Source organism: Magallana gigas, chromosome 9 (assembly GCF_963853765.1).
Source record: "Magallana gigas chromosome 9, xbMagGiga1.1, whole genome shotgun sequence".
Classification (NCBI taxonomy): domain Eukaryota; kingdom Metazoa; phylum Mollusca; class Bivalvia; order Ostreida; family Ostreidae; genus Magallana; species Magallana gigas.
In genome coordinates, this window is record NC_088861.1 from 43344370 (window position 1) to 43366422 (window position 22053).

Here is a 22053-nt window from a genome sequence, read left to right on the forward strand (position 1 = left end):
CATCACGATTATCTGTATGTTCTTTTTTTAAAAGGTCAATTAAATCAGTTTAGATGGAAATGTTTTTGTTAAAATAATATGTTTGACTCTGTTGACAACCTTAGTCGTTTTATTAATAATCTGTGCGAAGCGAGCTCTACCGGCATGGCGTGTGTGAATATAAAGGTCGGACTATAGTTGCACATTCATTCAACGGATTTTTGGCGTCAGTAAATCGGACCAGTAATGCATTGTTTTAATCGTCCCAGTAGTTCCCTGTAATCATGGCAATTTTTATCACTTCACACTCTCACGAGAATCAGCAAGACAATATAAAAACAATAACGATGTATACGACATACAGTCAATGCTACTTCTAAAGTTCACCTCACTTCACTCTCAATCAAAAATAATCGAGTGACGTCACAATAGTTTATTCATTGATCCAAAAGATTTTTCGGCGTCAGTTAATTTTGACCCACAATACATAGTACCAATGGTTTCCAACCTCACGTTCACGAGAATCAAAGTCAAACTTTTGAGAAACATATAAGGTGAGTAATTTTAAGAGCATCATGGTTTTTAAGTGAATAAAACAGTATACTTTGCGTACTTTTATTTCTCAGGGGAGTTTTAAAGAGTCAGACGACACTTAACAAACGTCAGCTTTATCGTCACAATAAGCACTGATAAGGGGAAATTACTCTAATTGAAGTTATTGTAAATCTGCTGATATGACCTCTCAAAATCTTGCAAAGACTAAGCTAAAGAACAGCTGAAGAATGAGGACATCTCTTTAGATACAGGAAACATTTTGAATTGCACTCATTTGGATGAATACCAACATTTATTTTATTCACTATAATAACGGTAATTTCCTAGAACGTACACGTAGCATCGTCTTTTTTTAAAAAGGGGGTGGGTGGGTGGATGGCAGCCTCATCCAAAAAATCTTTGCAAGCAGAAAGAAAAAAAATTATGAAAATTCTAATCCTTCAGCTCTTTAGAAGTTCAATGGTTTCTTTATTTTCACTTCCATTTATTACATGCGGAGGGAGGGGGGAGGGGGGCAACACCATGTTCTTTTAAAATGATAAGCAAATATCTTTAAGCGTAAATTAAAAAAAATTAAACATTAACTTTTTTTTAAAAGTGGAGGGGGCAAATTCATGATAAGTCGATTTTTTATGTGTAAATTGAAAAAAAGAAACATTTTTTAACTTGGGGGGGGGGGGGGGGGCTCTATGATGAGTCAAGTTGTCGTAAGTTTATATGTAAGTTTTAAAAAAATGTCTACTGCAGAAATAGGGATGAAATGACGTTACAATCACTTTCAAAAAGGCCGGAGATACAGTGCAATGAATATTTACATATGAAAATCTTTATTATTCAGCAACATTGTATCTGAGATTAAACTACTGTTCTACTTATAAATAAATAAATTATAACATATCTTATCAACTATGAATAATAAAATAAAATACTGAAAAATGTTTTATTTTTTTGCATTCAAATTTTACGTTGTTAATTTTAATTTTATTGATTTATCATAATTCATTGTTTGATCACATGCTGTGCTCGCCCCAAAGGTCCCACCGTAAAACATATCATTTATCTCTTTTTTTTTTACTTTTTAGCTCACCTGAGCTGAAAGCTCAAGTGAACTTTTCTGATCACAGTTTGACCGTCGTCCGACTGTCTGTCTGTAAACTTTTCACATTTTAAACTTCTTTAAAACCGCTTATCCAATTTTAACCAAATTTGGCACAACGTATCCTTATGGTAAGGCAAATATAAATTGCAGAAATGAAAGACCTATCCGTATTCAAACCTGAGACAACCTCGAAACTGTAGAAAAAGGGGGGTGCATTTTTAAAAATCTTCTTTGCAAGAACTACTGAGTCAAATTGAACGTAGTTAAGCATAAATTATCCTTCTGGGAAGGAAAATATAAATTGCAAAAATTAAGGGCTTATTCTTTTACTTTGAGTAATTTACGGAAATGATAATAAGACAGAGAGAATGAGGGTCAATCAGTTTAACTTCGGGTTCGGATTTCATATCTCAAAACCCTCTTTGAAACAAAGAAGCGGCCATTTTGAACGTATAAGAAATGGGCCAAACTGACAAAGATGAATTTGGTTGTTGTGGAACAGTTTGCATGCGAAAAGAATATTTGAAACGTGCAAGATACATTAATGCCGATTTTGTGAAGTAAATTGAGATTAAGTATTCCAATACGTTGACATGTTCACCTTTGACGGTGGTTTTAGCTCGTTTTGATTTTCGTTTCGTTTTCATGAATTACGGTTTGTAACTTAGGGGAACTATAGCCTGTTTTTTTGTAATTTTTACGTACCAATCAAATATAGACATCGGAAAATAAGACAGCTGACTGTTACTTGCGGAAAATAAGATACATTAACAGGTACGGTACTTTAACAAATTCTAATGGTAATACGGTATAGTTTTTGCGTAATAGTTGATGACTGCAAAGTGTTCAAGGCTAGTTTAAAGTATTTTCTCGTCTATTCAGTCTAAACGGAGATGAATTTGCTGATGGAAATAATAGGTGCGTGTACATGTAGCAGAGACATAAATAATTGTTAGCTCACCTGAGGTGAAATATACACAGAAATATCTTTAAAAATATTCTTCTCAAAAATCAAATGGCCAAAAAAAGCTGTAACTTGTGTGGAAGCATCCTCAAGTATGTAGATTCAAGCTTGTCCAAACCATGACCCCCAGGGGTACGGTGGGGCCCCAATGGGGGATCAAACTTTTAGATATAAATGTATAGAGAAAAATCATTTAAATCTTCTTTTCAAAAACCAGTTAACCAGAAAAGCTGGAACTGTGGAAGCATCTCACGATCCCCGGGGGTAATGTGGGGCTACAATGGTATGTCGAAATTTTTGCATAGGAATACATAGAGAAAAATCTTCTCAACAAAAACCAGTGGATCAGAAAAGTTGTAACTTGTTTGAAAGCATCCTCAGGTAGTGTAGATTCCAATTTGTTCAAACCATGATCCCGGGGTAGGGTGCGGCCACAATGGGTGGGTCGAATTTTACATAGGAATGCATGGCGCAAAATCTTTTTAAAAATTTCTTCTTAAAAACCAATTGGCCAGAAAAGCTGTAACTTGTGTGTAAGCATCCTCAGGTAGTGTTGATTTATTCTAGTTTTTTCAAACCATGATTTAAGGGAAAGGATGGGGCCACTATGGGGGTCAAATTATGGTGGTGCGTGTAATTCGGTATTATCTCTACGCAATAGTTGATTAATGCAACATGTTCTATTAAGATGTTCAGCAATTTCAATCTAAACGGAGATTATTCTCGCTGCTAGAAATATATAACTAAAGTATATATATATGATGAAAAATAAATTGAGTTTTCTCTTTGTTTTAGTGCAGTTTTTTTCTTGTTTTAATTGTTTACAAATTCCTATAATTTTACTTACCCGAGAGTCAAGCTTCGAGTTATAAGCAAGATACAGAGCTTTGCGCATAATGCTACTATATGTTTGTACACAAAGCTGAGGTCATCCTCTAGTTTGTTTATATTTTAAATGCAGCTATGCTGAATAGGAAATTCCAAGTTTAAAATTCTTAAGTTGAATGTAATAAAATCGTGTGAACAAAAACATGACTCAAACCAAGCTTTGTATCTTGCTTATGATTCTACGATTGACACTGAAATTTTGGTTGATCAATAGAAATGTCTTGCTAAAAGGATGATATGCTGTAATATCTTTCTGGTGCCCCTTAAACGATGAATTGCATAAAATCTACACAAATTTGTGATTGTTTTCTAACACAAGTTAATGAAAACAATGCCTTTTAAACAGTTTCCATAGACCTGACACATTATTATTATGAGGATAAAAGCATTATCGGTGTTCTTAAAAAATTATTGCAATGGAAACTCATCTTTGTTTGACAAACAAAGCTGATTTTCCATTGCAATGATTTTTAAGTGCAAATTGTACACATTTATTGTTTTTTAATAAAGATGAACATAATGGATGGGCATTGGTACAATAGAGCGACATGCCTGCCAATACATTAATTTGAATTATAGCTCTTTAACATATGTGACAACATTTTCAGTTAAGTTTATTTTCTTCAATCAATTGAGTAAGGATATGAAAGGTCATACGAAATGAATTCATGCCTGGTAAATGACAATCGTCTATAATGGGGAAGGCCAATTAAATTCTTCCATGTTTTTAATTGGAGGAATTGAGCGCATTCATTCTGGTGCATTAAGGTACACTTTTCTTCTTTCACATATAGAATTTTTTAAAAATACAATAAGTAGCAAGTAGTGGAGGGAGAAAATGTACCTTTATGCTCTCATGTATTTTAATCGTTTTATAAAGTGATGTGGAGAGGGCTAAAATAAAATGAACTGGAAGTTAACCGTGAACACCAACTGAAAATTTAGTTATTCATATTGCATATGATTTTATTTTCGGTAAAAATGGTATTCCATTAGGGTCAATATATCAAAGATTAAGTATATGCAAAAATTAATGAAAATTCGGATATTCATTTTTGGTTAATCTACCGAGGGGCCACATGGCACAATATCCTTTGAACGCCCTTATAAAGCCAGTGTTGCTCAGGTGAGCGATATGGCCCATTGTGCCTCTTGCATTTATTTATTGTTTATTTTTAATTTATTGTTTATTTAATTATTTTTTAATTATTTATCTATTTATTCATAGGTCGATTAATAAATGTTTTTATTTATTTATTTACCTATCTATATATTTATATTTTCATTTATATATGAATTTATGTTCATTTACTAATTATTCATTTACTTCTTAAATCATTAACCAAGTCGAAGTCTGTTAAACTCTGAAATAACCAATTTATGTTCATGTTTGGAATTGGAAATAAACGGTAAAAAAATCTCGGTCCAAATTGCTGCTTATATTGCATTATTGCATATGCGTATATTTGCAACATCATTAAGTTCAACCTTAATTCTCTCCTTGCGTAATGCAAAGAAATCGTTCTTCCATGTGTGCTGCTCCAGCCTGCCCTGTTCTGGTTAACCCCCAACCATCCATCGCCATGTTTATTGGAGGGGGGGGGGGGTCCACTCTTCTTTTATTTCTTTCGGCGTCCATCGGAGGGCCACAGCCAGTCAGTTCTTTATATTTATTTGCTATTAGAATAGCAGAAAGTTCATTTCTGTGTAAACTTTTGAAAGACGTCAAAATGATAACAGCATGCGCTCATATTTTGACGGCTGCATTTTTCCAAACATAAAACAAGATTGATAATTCCAAACGATTTGCCCTTATCAAAAGTAAATCTTAAGAAACAAATAAGTTTACCGGGACAGGAACTTTGCTCGTACAATATAAAAAATTTTGTGAAATATTTGATCACATGACCGACCAGGTTCATATACCGGTGAACTCTTTAACATGATGTTTATTCTTAAATGAATGAAAATGCACTTCCTCTTTACAATAAATAACATTTGTGTAGTTCTCCGACATCACCAATCAATAAGTTGCATTTGTCGGAATTATTTTTATACAACTTTGTGCCTGGTTTTTAACAATGCAAAAATGCTGTGCAGTACGACATATATAACTTTCAGTAATTTTGTGTTGTTATATAACAGTTTCGATATTTTATTATGTTTTACATTTCTTAACATTGCATTTATTTTCATGAAATGTTTGGCAAAATGAATATGTAAATTATGCATACTCTTTTTTTTGTTTAATGTTAATTCAGGTGTTCACTATAGGATATTTAATCCACTTCATAGAAATAAAATGGCAATATTGTGCTACCATAGCGAAGTAGTAACATTGTAATAGGGTAGAGGGTCTTTAACAATATCAATATCCTTGAGTACCATATATTTTCTTGTTAGCCTGCACAAAGGAACGACTTCTCTAGCAATACTTAAATTAAAAGAAGTGACATTTTATTAATATAAATATTTCGGACATGGTTGCTCCAGAAGGTAATGTGAAAAAAAACATGTTCACGCAAGTTCGGCGTGTTATTGTCATACAGCTGTATGGATAAATTAATATTTTGTCGAAGAATTCATTGCAAGGATTCACTCTCCTAATGTACGTTTTTTTAGATGGGTATTAAATTGAGAACGTAAAAATGTATTATTATATTATAATTCTTAACCGATTTCTTTAGATTTAAACTTTAAAAAATATTGTTTTATGCCGTGGATTGGGTTTAACGGGTTACAGCTATGTTTGCTTTAAAAGTAAAAGTTAAAATAATTCAACAATACGAATATCAATAACTTTCGAGTAATTCAAACCGGCATGTATTTTTGACTTTCCTTGTCTGTAGTTTTAATTATATTGTTTCATTGACCTGTTTATTTTGATGGTGACATTAAATAGAGAATGTACAATATCAATGAAGTATTTCACAACATAAATCTCTTCGTAATTTTTTTTTACTGTGTGATTCCAACAATTGCTCATATGGGGGATATGTTTGTTAATGTGACTGATTTTACTAGTTCAGTTTGTCAGAAGAATACATTTCTCTAAATTGAAAAAAAGTAAAACAAACCTGCATTGTGTCCTAAACACACTTAAATAAAAAAGTATGAATGTCATGAATTAGGGGATTATTTGACTGTAAATAATGTTTATGTATTCTCATTATTCATCTAGTTAACTTACACAATAATCGACGTAATATAGACGTATTATTTAAAAATATATATTTATACCTCTGTTCCTTTCTGTTAACTCTTTTCCCCAACCAGAAATAGAAGTGAAATGGTAGTATTGATTCATTTTCTAAAATAAGCGATTGTCTAAAATTACTTGCTTGATTTTACTAGTTATCACAAGATCTTCATCACCAAAGCAACACCATACTTTTTTAAACACTTGTTTTATATTCACAACACCTCGATTGAATATATTTTGTTTTATTTCTTCTATTTATACAGAATAATAAAAACAATTTAAACGACATTACTATATTATGCAAAACTGTAGAGTTGTCTACCATTCATTAAAACTTACTCAAGCGATCTGTGTTTATGTTGTGATCCTTCTCTTGTTATTCTTTAGACTTTTGAAATCATAAGTCAATTGGAGTTTTATGATATTTATTAAGCACACAGTTATCGTATACTGGTATAAAAGCAATATATAATCAATCTGCTATCAATCCAAAAATCCATCTACAAATTATTAATAAAATCATAAGTATAAAAATCAGTAAAATAAAATAAGCCATTGTTAGAACATCCTTTCGGGTCACAGTTCATAAGTGACTTATCAACGAAGTCCATTGTTAAAGGTTAATTACAATTAAGAGTCTTGTATCCGTTGACCGCTTTCCAAAGTCCAATCATCATCGAGAGTTTTATTCTTCCTTGTCAATCCGCTAACACCACGAGCTCTAACTACGCAGTTGTCTCTCTCGGTCAATGACCTTTAACATTGTTCACTATACACTTATTTCGTATCGAGCGCACAACAAGCTAATGACTCATTAACGTAAAGCAGAATACAATCATAAAATTATATTTCATATATATACAGCTATCTGGTTACAATGTACACTCTTTCCAGTTTAATGAAATCTTGAAGTTTGACCTTTTTCTATAGGAATTTTAATACCGATAGGATTGTATAAAATCCGATAGGAAAACTTAATATCCTATAGGATAACTACATCTCTGAATCAAATTCCTACAGGAAATACCATTCTCTTACAGGAAATATAATTCCTATAGGACTTTTAAAAAATCCTATAGGATGTCAATATTTTCTGTAGCAGAATCAATTCTCTGAAATCGTGAAGTTTGACCTTTCCAGGGTAGTGTACTCTTTTGAAGTCCCATAAGGATGCTTTTTTTATCAACTATATCAAATGCACATCGTCAGAAATACGTTTTTTTTTTTTTTAATAAAATCCAAAATGTTTGAACACTGTGCCGGATAATTATGCCAGTGCCAAGGTGGCATTTTTGCACCCGTCTTAGCTGCATATATCGAAAAATTCAAATATGCCATATCATAGACCATTGCTTACAGAGTTAACAAACCACCTTTGTCATCATTGTATCTGTCAGGTGAGATATCTACCTTTCAAAAACAAATTCCTTTAGGAAAACAATCTTTGTATAGGTATTTTTAAATTTCCTATCGAAATACAAGAACTTCCTATAGGAGTTTTAATTCCGATAGGATTTGATAATAATTGGTATAAAAGGATTTTTCGGAAACTGCATCTTAAGCTGGTGCAAAAATGCCACCTTGGCATTGGCATAATTATCCGGCACAGTGTTTTCGATAAAAAAAAAAATTTTAACATTATATCATCAATTCTGTAGAATGATCACGACCCCTTAAAGAGACTTAAAAAAATCACAAGATCATTGAGATACGGAAATGTCGGAATTTACGTATATTACCAAATTTCCTCTCGACTCCAAACTCTCTCTTCCTCGAGTTGTTTCAATATTGTTATCAATCAAATCATATGGAACTACAGATCTAGACAATCGAATAAAGTTGTTAGCTTCCGAATCTCTTATTGTTTCCGATTCAAAATCATTGAAAGGAGTAACAGACCTAGATAACTGAATGAAATTGGGTAATTCCAGTTGAAATACATCTCTATTCATTTCGGTTCTATAATCTGATACACTGTAATGATTATGAATAACAGATATGTTGAGCAACTGTCCTTGATGTGAAATTGTTCCTTCATTATAACCATTATCATAAGATTGAACATTACTGAAAGAATCTCTTGGAACATAATCTCTACTTGCGAATTGAACTACTTCATAACCTATTTCATGATTGTTTGACTGGTTAGAACGAATAGAAACATGAGTCTGGGTTGTTTCAATATTGTTATCAATCAAATCATATGGAACTACAGATCTAGACAATCGAATAAAGTTGTTAGCTTCCGAATCTCTTGATGTTTCTGATTCAATATCATTGAAAGGAGTAACAGACCTAGATAACTGAATGAAATTGGTTAATTCCAGTTGAAATACATTTCTATTCATGTCGGTTCTATAATCTGATACACTGTAATGATTATGAATAACAGATATGTTGAGCAACTGTCCTTGATGTGAAATTGTTCCTTCATTATAACCATTATCATAAGATTGAACATTACTAAAAGAATCTCTTGGAACATAATCTCTACTTGCGTATTGAACTACTTCATAACCTATTTCATGATTGTTTGACTGGTCAGAACGAAAAGAATCATGAGTCTGGGTAGAACCTAAACTACTAAGGTCATTATCTCGATCAACAGTGGATGCTATTTCATCATCTATAACACAACTACTAGACGGATTATGACTGGACATTGTCTTTAAAAGTACCTTGGTATTTTTTTCCATCACAGAGATCATTACTAATTTTAAAATTCAGTTGATCACTGCTTCTCAGATCTCTTGATATAGAATTTCGACATAAGTTATGAATAGCAACATAAGGATTCACTTGAAATCTGCTTCTTAGACCTCTTATATTATTCTCTCGATCACACTGAACATTACCGGTAGAGCGATTCAGTTGATCTCTATTTCTAGAACTATCTTGGTCATTATCTAGAACATACGTAACATTTTCATTATTAACTAAGCACTCTTTTGAGCGATTGTTTAGAAAATAATCATCAAGTTGACAATTGCTTCCAGAAGGACTTCGACATTTTCCTAAAACACAGGGATATCCACTGTTTCTAGAACTATCTTGGTCATGATCTAGAACATGCGCAACTTTTTCCTCTAATACTAAATAATCTCTCGACTGATCGTCAATATAAATTTCATTAGGTTGACCGTTGCTTCCAGATGGACCTAGACATTTTTCTAAAACACAGGGATATCCACTGTTTCTAGAAGTATCTTGGCCATGATCTAGAACATTCGCAACTTTTTCCTCTAATACTAAATAATCTCTCGACTGATCGTCAATATAAATTTCATTAGGTTGACCGTTGCTTCCAGATGGACCTAGACATTTTTCTGAAACACAGTGATTAAAATAATCATTGTTTCTAGAATTATCCTGGTCATTATCTAAAACATACGCAACCTTTTCCTCAAATACTAAATAATCCCTCGACTGGTCGTCAATATAAATTTCATTAGGTTGACCGTTGCTTCCAGATGGACCTAGACATTTTTCTGAAACACAGTGATTAAAATAATCATTGTTTCTAGAATTATCCTGGTCATTATCTAAAACATACGCAACCTTTTCCTCAAATACTAAATAATCTCTCGACTGATCGTCAATATAAATTTCATTAGGTTGACCGTTGCTTCCAGATGGACCTAGACATTTTTCTAAAACACAGGGATATCCACTGTTTCTAGAAGTATCTTGGCCATGATCTAGAACATTCGCAACATTTTCCTCTAATACTAAATAATCTCTCGACTGATCGTCAATATAAATTTCATTAGGTTGACCGTTGCTTCCAGATGGACCTAGACATTTTCCTAAAACACAGGGATATCCACTGTTTCTAGAAGTATCTTGGCCATGATCTAGAACATTCGCAACTTTTTCCTCTAATACTAAATAATCTCTCGACTGATCGTCAATATAAATTTCATTAGGTTGACCGTTGCTTCCAGATGGACCTAGACATTTTTCTGAAACACAGTGATTAAAATAATCATTGTTTCTAGAATTATCCTGGTCATTATCTAAAACATACGCAACCTTTTCCTCAAATACTAAATAATCCCTCGACTGGTCGTCAAAATAAAATTCACTAAGTTGACAAATGCTTTTAGAGCTACCCGGATATTTTTTCCGACCAACATCTGCAATTCTTTTGTCATCAACAAAACAACAATAAGATTGATCGTTAAGAGAGGAATGATTACGTTGATCATTGCCTTTGGGGCTACCTTCGTTACTTTCTCGAACAACATGTTCGACATTTTCATCATCATCGAAACAATGTATTGACTGATCATAGCGATCAGAAAGATCAACACATACATATGCATGTTTATAGTCATTTCTTTGCAAAATATTTTCCATGTCTTCATCTTTCAGATTCTTTATGACTTATGGTGTGCAGTTCTTGTTGACTCCTAACAGCAAGTGTTTCATGCTCCAATTGATCTAGAAAAAAAAAAATATATATATAAATATAATTTTTACGAAGAAGTATGATCTATCGATCTAACAGACAACAGGAAACAAAAAATTAGTTTGAAAATATATTAATGTCCTAGCAAAGTATTTACATTCCACAAATTTTTTACATGTGGAATGTGTGTAAAGCTACAGATGTGATAACACAGTTTCACACAGATGGTACTTAAAGCTTCAATTTCGAGCTTTGATTTTGGCGTCACAAACATTGAACGCAGTTACTCTGTAAAGTGCAACGTCAGAAGCGAAGATCAAAGAACATTCGTCTGACTGTTGCTGTTACTGTGGATCTTCCATTAATTTGAACTTATCCATAGGAAAACACAATATTTTTCTATGTATATTTCACATTTGCAGACAAGGATTAAAAAAATATAAATGTGATACTTTGAAAGAAAAAGTCTCATAACTCCAACGGTATGCGCGAACAAAATGCAGTAATCAATTTATATGCACACACCGTTGCATTTATGAGACTATGTCTTTCAACAAAAAATGATTCAATGCTTAAACACAATAAAGAATAACAAATCACTTTAAAAAAAAAAACCCAGTTTTTATAAAACAAGTAGCATATAGCCTCTCAGAAGTTCTTATCGCCCAATTCAAATAGTTTAACAATATGTTCAGGAATTTTTCTGTTGTATGAACATATATGGACCGCTCTCTGACGAAACCGGGGTTATTGACATCGCTTATATGACGTAGAAAATCGCACTTGAAAAGTTGACGTCATGTTGCTGTCTCATGCTTTCAGCACATGTCAATATAAACAATATTTAGTATGGTTTAAAAGAGTGCAGTGTCGTTGTTGAACATTTTGTGGAGGAATGGATTTCGAAATTGAGGTAAGCAAATATTTTTTTATCAAACAAGATGTATTTTTATTGACGATAGGCGTTGATTATTATGATAAAGGTCATTGACTTACGGAGAGCAATTTTTAAGATTGCCGTCTCTGTTATGTTGACATAATGATCTTTTAGCTGTTCGTTCACGTATATATGTATATATACGTAAAGACACGACACCAAAAACTTACAGAAATGTGTATCAGTAATACAAAAATCAGCCGAAGTCGGTATCTTGATACATGTTTGAACTGAACAAACTTTCTGCATGAGTTTTGTTTATAGATGCAATTATGCATTGTCTGTGTATTTGGATGGTGTACGAGCATTAGTATCCTTTAGAGTAGTACTTTTAGGGTATTTTGAGGTAAAACGAGTAGATAAAAAATGTGTTTAAAAGTAATAAGGAGAACTTCTTTGTAAGTTGTAGATAGTTTGCAAAAATTTGGCACTATTAGTTTCCTATTACAAATGTAGTGTACGTGGCGCGGTAGGTTAGGTCGGTGCGCTGGTAAATCTTATATTTTGCTATCGGGTGTTCAAATCCCCATGACATCGCATTTTTTTCTTCTTTTGCATTTTGAATTAATTTCTTCCTTCAATATATTTGGTTTAATAATAAATATAACAATTATGAAATATTTACAAACATATTTTTGTAGTCAGAAAAATATAATGCCAATCTTTTTGCACATTTATTTTTATGTCAAAATTAAAAAAAAAAACAATTAAACAAGCTTTGGGAAAAAAATCATTAACGGAATTAATATGTGTATATTCTTAATGTTATAAGGACAAAAACAAGTTTATTATATGAATTTAATGTTCGCAGTTTTCTTCTCTCTGATTATTAATAATAACTGTTTAGTAAGTCAATTTTATCACGACAACTTACAATTATTGAGTATTGACATACACCAAAAAATAACAAATTAAAAAAAAATTACATTCTATGGTTTGCAATTTTCATTAAATGCTACAATGAATTTATTGTTTTCTTATTGGTGTGAAATATTTATTTTTTTATTTTTATTTTCAGGAGCTAAAGAATTTCTCAGCACTTTGGATGGACTCAAAACAGCACTCCGGCAGCTTCCCATGTCACTGATCATTAAGATTAATCAGATGACGCGGACGACGATGGACCGGCTGATGAGACTATTGATTTAAATCGACGGGTTGTGCAGTTTCTTGATGATTATGTCTGGTCGGATCCAAATTCAGATGATGGAATGGACACGATGACGAAAATGAATACCACAAAAGGTAAGCGTCCATTGAGAATGTACCTCTACCCCATGATGATCCTGATCTGTTCAAAATCAGAGAGATAAAGAATCGTGGCTGTAGGAACAAGTGCGTTTCTATCTTCAGCGATGATACTTTGTACTCACACATCCTAAACATGAGAAAAATGTCAAAGGAAGAAAAAGACATGTACACCATGGGGTCGGTTGTGGACAGCTGCAAAGAAACGACAAAACGGGGAAAGAAAACACACGTTCTAGGCAGACTTTCAAGTTTTCTGGGGAAGAGGTTTGCAGAAATACGTTCCTGCTTGTTTATGATATAGGGAAGCATTTTCTTCATAACACCATCACCCATAACACATTGAGTAACACCACGCAAGCATTGGAACCTAGGAAAGAAACCTAGTCATTTGCTACAATATGATGACATTAAGTTTGTTGTACAGTTCATCTCTTGTTATGCAGATGACTTTGGGTTACCACAACCAGCTGCCCCAAGAGGAAGAGATGACACTCCTTCCATATACATTCCATCCGATACAACGAAGAAGGACGTCCACGAGAAATATGTTGAAAGCTGTCCGACATGCGCGGTATTCCTCGTTTTGCAACATCTGGAACCGGTGTCTTCCGCATATTAGAATAGCTAAACCAAGGGACGATGTAAATCGATAAAAAAAAAATGAGTTTTAGATGCATTTTTTTGAGGAGGAAAAGTTGGAGGCAGCAAGAAAAGTGCAGGAACACATCACACATGCACAGGCTGAAAGGAAAGTGTTCAACGATTGTGTGAAAAGGTCCAAAGACAGATACTATTCCCAAGACAAAATGTATGCATTCCTCATCATTCGCGGGAAATGGGCCCCCTGTACTTTAGACACTCTAAAAAGTCCATATATTTGGTGTCCGCTCCGATGGAGAACCAAATCAACTGCACTTTCTTATAAACGAAAATGAAACTTTTAGACCAGATGGAACCGAGGGCAAATACCAGATTCTGTTATTTCTATGTTGGATTGGGCCTTACAAAACCACAATTCGGGCAAACGACATGCACAATACACGCTGATAACTGCCGTGGCAAGAATATGAACCAGCATGTAATTGGATATTTCATGTGGCGAGTAATGACAACGCAACACAACAGAATGGAGTTTAAGATGCAGATCCCCGGACACGCACGGTCCCTCATCGATGGAGGATTTGCTCTTCTCAAGAAGTTGTATAGGCGGTGTGATTGTGATAGTAATGGCCAACTTGACGATGTTGTTAACATATCTTCTTCTACTAACACTGCTGTGAGATATCCAGCGTGGCAATGGAGATCCTGGAAAGAGTATCTGGGACAGTTTTTCAAACCAGTGAGGGGTATCCGCCAGTACCAACACTTTTTGTTCGATTCAAACGAGCCAGGCATTATAACGGCGAAGAAGACTTGTGACGGAACCGAGGAGAAGATTAAAATTTTGAAAGAGCAGGGATTTCAGTTCAGAGAAATAAGAAGACCGGATGTACTTCCCGCTGGTGGACTGTCTGAATAGAAGGTGCGTTATCTTTACTCGCATGTGAGACCGATTGTAAGACCTGCCTTCCAGGAGGAGACGTGCCCCTCTCCAGTCCAGTAGTAAACTTACTGAAGTGAAACTTTACTTTGACACATTTTTATGTAAACATTTTTTTCAGGAGATGGTGGACTTTTTATTGTATAAATCTAATTGTTATAATAGAATTCATCTATTAATTACATCATTAGATATGATTTGAATATATAAGTTAACAAATATGAAATTGAAGAATGATTTAAGTGAAGGATAATTAAAATCAATTTCCTATTTTATGCTATTATTTTTTGTGTATTTTTTTTATTCCGACTTGGAGAAAAAAAAATTTATATGATCAAATATGATTAACTACCAGGAAATTAATTAAAGCTTTTAAAAAGCTTTTTAAAAGATATAATCTAGATCTACAAATTATACAACTTACACAAAAAATTAACTAAGCACATATCTGAATGAAATAAAATGTGTGTAATGTGCGCAAATTCAAGGTAATTTAAGTGACGCCATGATGTTGTCCCAGTTATGAAGGATATAAAAATAAAGGCTGTAACAAGAAAACAAAAGGCCCATGGGGCCGCATCGCTACCTGAGCAACGATGGGCGTTCAAAAGATATTGTGCAATATGGCCCTCGGTAGAATAACAAAAAATAAATATTGTAAAGTATTCGAATTAAACACTTATTTTTGCATACACGTAATTTTTTACATTGTACCTTCATGAAATACTGTTTTTACACAGAATAAGAAAATCCTACGCAAGTAAGAGCACTAAATATTTTGTAGGGGTACACTGTTATATAACTTCTAATTCCCTGTATTTTCGTTCTGCCCCCTCCTCCACTTAATAAAGCGATCAAAATATATTAGAGCATATAGGTACATTTTCTTACTCAACTACTTACTAGTTATTGTATTATATGTTTTAAATATAATAGTTATTGTATTTTATCAAAAAAATCCTACATGTATATATGTGTAGAAGAAAATTGCACCTCAATGCGCTCAATTTCTCAAATTAAAAATATTCAACAATTTAATTTGTCTTCTCCATTATAATTAAATGACTGTTGTTTACCTCGCATAAACTCGTGACTTTTATAACTTTACTTACACTTGATTGATGAATACACTTGAATGAAAAATGTTGTCACGTGACATGTTAAAGAGCTATAAAAATCAATGTTACCGTATTGACAGGCACATCACTCTAATTTACTATGGTCTATGCACCCATTATTTTCATTTTTATTCAAAAATATCAAATGCTACGAACCAGGATAATTTTCCGCTGTAATATTTTCTTAAGAATAGCGATAATGAACTATGGAAACTGTTTTACCGATGTCGTTTTTATTTACTCACATTTCACATTATTCATTGTATAAAGAGGGGGCCCCAGAGAGTAGATATAATATACAGCATATCATTCTTTAATTTGTTTGGTGTACAAGTATTTAACATACTCTAATTCATATAGAATTTCTAATGATCAACCAAAATTTCAGCGTCAATGGTAGAATTATAAGCAAGATAAGCTCAAAATTTTGCTAGGTTTGAGTCATATTTTGTTCACATGAGTTTATAACATTCAGCTTAAGATTTTAAACTTGGTATTTTCTATTCGGCATTTAAAACGGAAAAAATGAATGGCCTCAGATCTGTGGACATAGAATTGTGAGCAAATCTCTGTATCTTGCTTATAATTCGAAGCTTAACACTCAAATATGGTAAGTAAATAGAAATTGTAAACAATTAAACACAAGAAACATGCACTATAACAAATAAAGAACACAATTTATTTTTCAAAATGAATCATATACATGTATATACCTAAATATTTCCGTCGGCGATATTAAACTCTATTTAAACTAAAAAAAACTCGAGAAAATGCCGAGCATCTCAACAAAACATATTGCATTATTCTACCATTACGCAAAAGAAGATACCGAATTACCGATAGCCTGAATGAATTGCATTTTAGTTCTTTCCTAATACATCAGATGTTGCTTAATTTGCGCAGGTAAACAGTAAACTGTTTGATTTACCGAAGTCTCTGTTTGATTTGATACGTAAAAATCAGGAAATACAAGCGACAGTTCCCAGGTTAACGCAAAGCATAAATGAAAACGAAACGAAAATCAGAACAAGCTAACATCAACGTTATCTGTGAAAACTGTCAACGCATTGAAATATTTAGCCTAAATTTACTTCACAAAATCGGCACCAATATATTTTGCATGTTTCAAAAATTTCCCTTCATACGCGAACTTTGCACAACAAGCAAATTCATCATACTAAGTCAGATCGACCCTTTTTCGTATAACGTCATGGCTGCTTTAAACAAAGAACCTCGTTTTAGAATTATGGAATACGAGTCTTGGTAAAATGGGTAAGCAAACCCGGACCGGGGCAAAATAAAAGCCGGGCCAGATCGGCAATCGTCAATTCCAATTACGCATTACTTTGCAGCAATATTTACAGCGAATACAAATATACTGGTCCATCAAATATCCCGAAATTTTAATGAGATTGGCAGATTAATACCTGCCAATCTTTGGTCTTGCTCAGGCCAAGTCTTGCCTACCCATTTTACCGTATGCCGAGCCCGAAGCTATTAAACTGATTAAAACACGCCTTTCCTTTATTATTATTTTCGTAATAACTCAGATTTGAAACAGCACTTAATTTTTGCAATTTATATTTTCCTTACCATAAGGATAATTTATGCTAAACTACGTTGAATTGAACTCGGTAGTTCTTGAGAAGAAGATTTTTAAAAATGCACCCCCCCCCCTTTTTCTACAGTTTTAAGGTTTTCTCCGCTTTGAATACAGATCGGACTTATTTCTACAATTTATATTCGCCCTCCCATAAGGATGCTTTGTGCCAAATTTGGTTGAAATTGGATAAGCGGTTTTAGAGAAGAAGTTCAAAATGTAAAAAGTTTACAGACGGACAGACAGACGGACAGACGGACGGACAGACGGACGACGGACAAAATGTGATCAGAATAGCTCACTTGAGCTTTCAGCTCAGGTGAGCTAATAGCTATAAATTTTCTAACCTGATAAGTCTTATTCTGAAGCAATATAATTTTTCATGCAAATATAAAAGTAATCCGATACCAAATATACATGCCTTGAAAAAGGAAATAACAGAAAGAATCTTAATTATAAGATATTTACAGTTAAATAGATGTAAATATAAGGAATACGAAAACCACTGGCAGAATATCTGTGAAAAATTGAAGTTATATAGATAAGTTTAAATTTTCTGTTTTTATTTGTTTGTTGATTTTTTTTTTGATCTCTGTGAACCCTCATATCATTTCAATTGTCCTCAGTATAGCATAGTCTATACATGTATTGTAATCCACCTGCATAATCTCTCTCTCTCTCTCTCTCTCTCTCTCTCTCTCTCTCTCTCTCTCTCTCTCTCTAAAAATCAGCTTCACTTCATATGAAATATACAAAATTGTACTATTAAGTAGAAAAAGCCTAAAGACTATGTAATATGTTTCTACAAATGTTCCAGTCACCTATTATGTCATATATGTACATATGTTGTGAAATGAAAATCCAATAAAAAACAATAATAGTATGTTTATAAATTATCAAAACTAAAATAAAATTAGAAACTGATTTTTAATTAGGAGAACCACTTCTACATGTAAATGTTAACCATTTTAACATTCAGATGAAATCTTCCATAAAAAGTTGATTTCATTTCAATAATCAAAATTTATCTTACCTATTCTTAGAACCTTGATGTATCAAATGATAAATTAACCCAACCTGAAAAAAAGAAAAGCAATCAAAATCTCCTTATGATATAAACATTTCATTAGTATATACATACTTCATCATATATTCGAGGAATAAATGTAACAATTTAATAAATTTGATGTTCATGTATAAAAAGCGTAGCAACTATGTTTGTAGCAGTTCGTTGTTAAAATAAAAAAGATAAATAAAATTATTCTTAATCAACGTAAATACATTTGAAATTCTATGAATAACACGTTGTTTTGTCATATTTTGAAACAAAGGGTATATCATTTCATCAAACATACGTGTTTGTTTCATAAATAGATACTTGGTCATAATATACAATAAAGTTCAATCTTAAGGGTGTTATTTACTCAGGGTTTGAGTTCTCAAATTCCGATTCTAAAAAAGTTCAATGTAATGAGTAAAATTTGTTCTAAACACATAAAGTATTTATGAAATGAATTATTATTGACAAAACATTCAATAGTTTTACTTTATTTTGGAATTATGCTCAAACAAAAATTGACTTTTACCAAACAGAGGAAATTCGGACTAAATTTTGCAGATTTTGTTTTCTTCTAAAAAATTTTTGGCAGTATTGTAATATTAAAAGTTAAGATTTTATATTTAAGTCTACATAATTTTGCATATTTTCCGTTGGTTTTACCTCACTTATTCATTAAAATAATCTTATGGCACGAATAATAAAAATATTGAAAAATGCTTAAAAACGATAAAAGACATCATATCTCAAAATTTTGATCATTGACCTCATATAAATTTTATGCCAACAGAATAAGGTCAATATAAGTGGTTCAATATCATAAATGTTTTTGTATTATCATCACTCAATTTTTTGTAAAATTGAATAAAAAATGGGTAGGGATTTGAAAACTGATAGAGGAAATTTGGACTGAATTATTTTTAAAAATTGATGCTGAAATCTTAATGTTGTGTACTTATTTAGTGCCACTATCATTCCTAAACTGTATTTTATTTTTTAAAGTGTTTAATTATTTGAAATATTTTTAAAATTAAGAAACTCTCAATCGTAGTGTAAAATTTTATGGGATTTTTCTTGATTTTTCAATAAATATTCAATGGCCATTAACTCAAAAAGTAGGTCATTGACCTACTTTTCTGAAAGTTAAAAATAACAATACAAGCAAAGGTCTATAACACACAATAGATGGTTTTTCGTTATCATCAGTGGATTTTTTTTTCATTCTGAGTAAACGTCATCCTTAAAGTTTATGATTTGATAAATTAACAGATGGTCGAAAAACAGAAGGATATTTTAAACAGGATTGTCAAAATACAATCAAAATACATGTACTATTGATTTTTAATGATCGATATGTCCCGAAGTTATCGCAGTAAAGTAATAAAGAAATATCAGTTCTGTCGTCAAACTTGTTTTAAGATACACATGATCTGACAATATTGGCGATAGTTATTGTAATAGCCGTTCAGGACAAAAAGGTATACCAAAAATATACCATAAGATATTATAAAAATATGCATAACAAACATGTATGATTACAAATACATTTTGTTTCCAAAACTATAATGCTATGTAGCCATTTCGGTTGATAAGTAATATTACAGATATACATGCATTTTATATTCTGTAAGGAAATATATTTGTTACGATAAAAAGGTATATTCAATTTGATGTGTTTACAATTACACTAATCGTACATTTCTTTGATTTTCAAAACCATCTGTTTAAACATTAACAACTACGTAACCGCTTGGTTCTTTGAAAAAAGAAGAGCAGATTAAGATATTTGCCATTATGACAATCCAAGATTTATATGTATATAAAAAAATTACAATAACAAACCGTCAACCATCTCAAAAATCCATAAAACGAAATACAAATTCAAAGCAGAGCAACATGGACCTCCAAAAAGATAGAGGTAGGATCAGGTGCCTAGGAGGAGTGAGCAAATTTTAGAAAAAAATTTGCTGCGAGAAAAAAGGGGTGGGGGCCATTGGCCCACTGATGCTACGTGCCTGAGGTATACATAATCATTAACAGATAGAAAACAATATACATGTTTGCATTTTAAAAGAATAAAAGAGAATGGGACCATGTTTGACTAGAAGAAATAAGTTAATTTGCTGTTTAATGTACATATATAAATTGAAGAATTTAAAGTCAACACTAGTTCTGAAAAAATAAACAAATTACAAATTGTTAAACCTTTTTGTGGCCTTTAAATGAGCTGATATGAATCACAGTCCAGGTCATACTCGACTTCTCATTAAAATGTATTGTGGTAGCAGAAAAGAATACAGTCAAAAATGATTATGGGAGAAAATTGCTAAATATGTTGTTTTATATCAGAGTCGTTGGTCGAGGTAACTCTAGTAAATAAGACCTGTTCATACAAACTAGTATGTCGTAGATAATCGATTAAACCTGTGCAAAGTTATTTGATGCATCTATTACTACGATTGACAACAATTGATTTTTGTTTTGTTTTTCAATTTAAAAAGCAGACTTAAAAATGAACTTTTGCTTGAATATAGAGGAACAGAACTTCAAAGAGAAAAATCAAACTTATTATATTAAATTTATAAAGTAAACTTACAAAAACAATCAATTATTCTCCAATCTGATGTTTAAAAAAAAAGGAATCCGTAGGTGGACCTGATTTTTGGATTTTTAAAGGTAGCGAATGTAATTGGGTCAAAACAGATGAACGTTCCGTGAAAACCGCTGTTGTGGCTTTTAAATACATTTTTTGTTACCTACAGGTAGTCCTATCTCGATGCATTGAAAATTATTGAACTTTGTATATTCATAAAAATCACTTTATCATTCATACATTTGAATGAAAAACAATCATTTCATTACATATTACAGAGGTCTGTAGGACAGCCTGATATGGCTTTAAAAAAACAGTTAGGGTAAAAGACCTTCTCATAATTTAACTGTTTTACAATACGTAATGTTTACACAGTAAGTTTGAGAACATATGTAAAAACATTTAGAAAACATATTTTAACACAGATCAAAAATATTAAGATCAAACAGAAACAATTAATGCCTCTTGTATTAAAATTTAATACACATACCTTCTCTATGTGCACCTTCTTTTTAACTGCGCAGTAGTTAGACAAACTTGTTCTTTAGTATAGTCCTGTTGGCTACGTCAACAAACTTGTATAGATCGTTGGAAAAACCAAAACAAAACGAAACCGAAAGCATGTAAAAATATTTATAAATGCTTTAATTTTTTAATTGATTTATTTTTCCGGGTTTATTTACACATTAAAGATGTGTTATTGGGAGAATGTTATCAACATTGGTAAACTTCTGGTTTTTCTTTTTTGCTTACTTGTTGTTACGGGGGGGGGGGGGTATTATTTGTTTTCAGCTTTTTAATAACATTGCTGGATCAAAAAAGAAACAACTGTTTGAAGGTCAATATGACATGTATTTCA

General features: G+C 32.3%; 2 protein-coding genes across 3 annotated transcripts; one reads left to right on the top strand and one right to left on the bottom strand.

Moving 5' to 3' along the window:
* Positions 1-7095: 7095 nt before the first annotated feature.
* On the bottom strand, positions 7096-21771 carry LOC136271313 (putative uncharacterized protein DDB_G0282133). 2 transcript variants are annotated; one of them, XM_066071061.1, is made up of 3 exons: positions 21685-21771; positions 18578-18621; positions 7096-11130 (listed from the first exon to the last, which is right to left on the bottom strand). In XM_066071061.1, exon 3 carries the CDS (start codon positions 11044-11046, stop codon positions 9337-9339), a length of 1710 nt encoding a protein of 569 aa, XP_065927133.1. In that variant the 5' UTR covers positions 11047-11130; positions 18578-18621; positions 21685-21771; the 3' UTR covers positions 7096-9336. The 2 variants fall into 2 exon arrangements, with proteins under 2 accessions (XP_065927133.1, XP_065927134.1); XM_066071062.1 differs by lacking the exons at positions 18578-18621; positions 21685-21771 and adding an exon at positions 17892-17959.
* On the top strand, positions 13256-15088 carry LOC136271916 (uncharacterized). Its single transcript, XM_066072503.1, has 3 exons — positions 13256-13280; positions 13631-13899; positions 13976-15088. The coding sequence occupies exons 1-3, from the start codon at positions 13256-13258 to the stop codon at positions 14219-14221; spliced, it is 540 nt and encodes a 179-aa protein (XP_065928575.1). The 3' UTR covers positions 14222-15088.
* Positions 21772-22053: the final 282 nt, after the last annotated feature.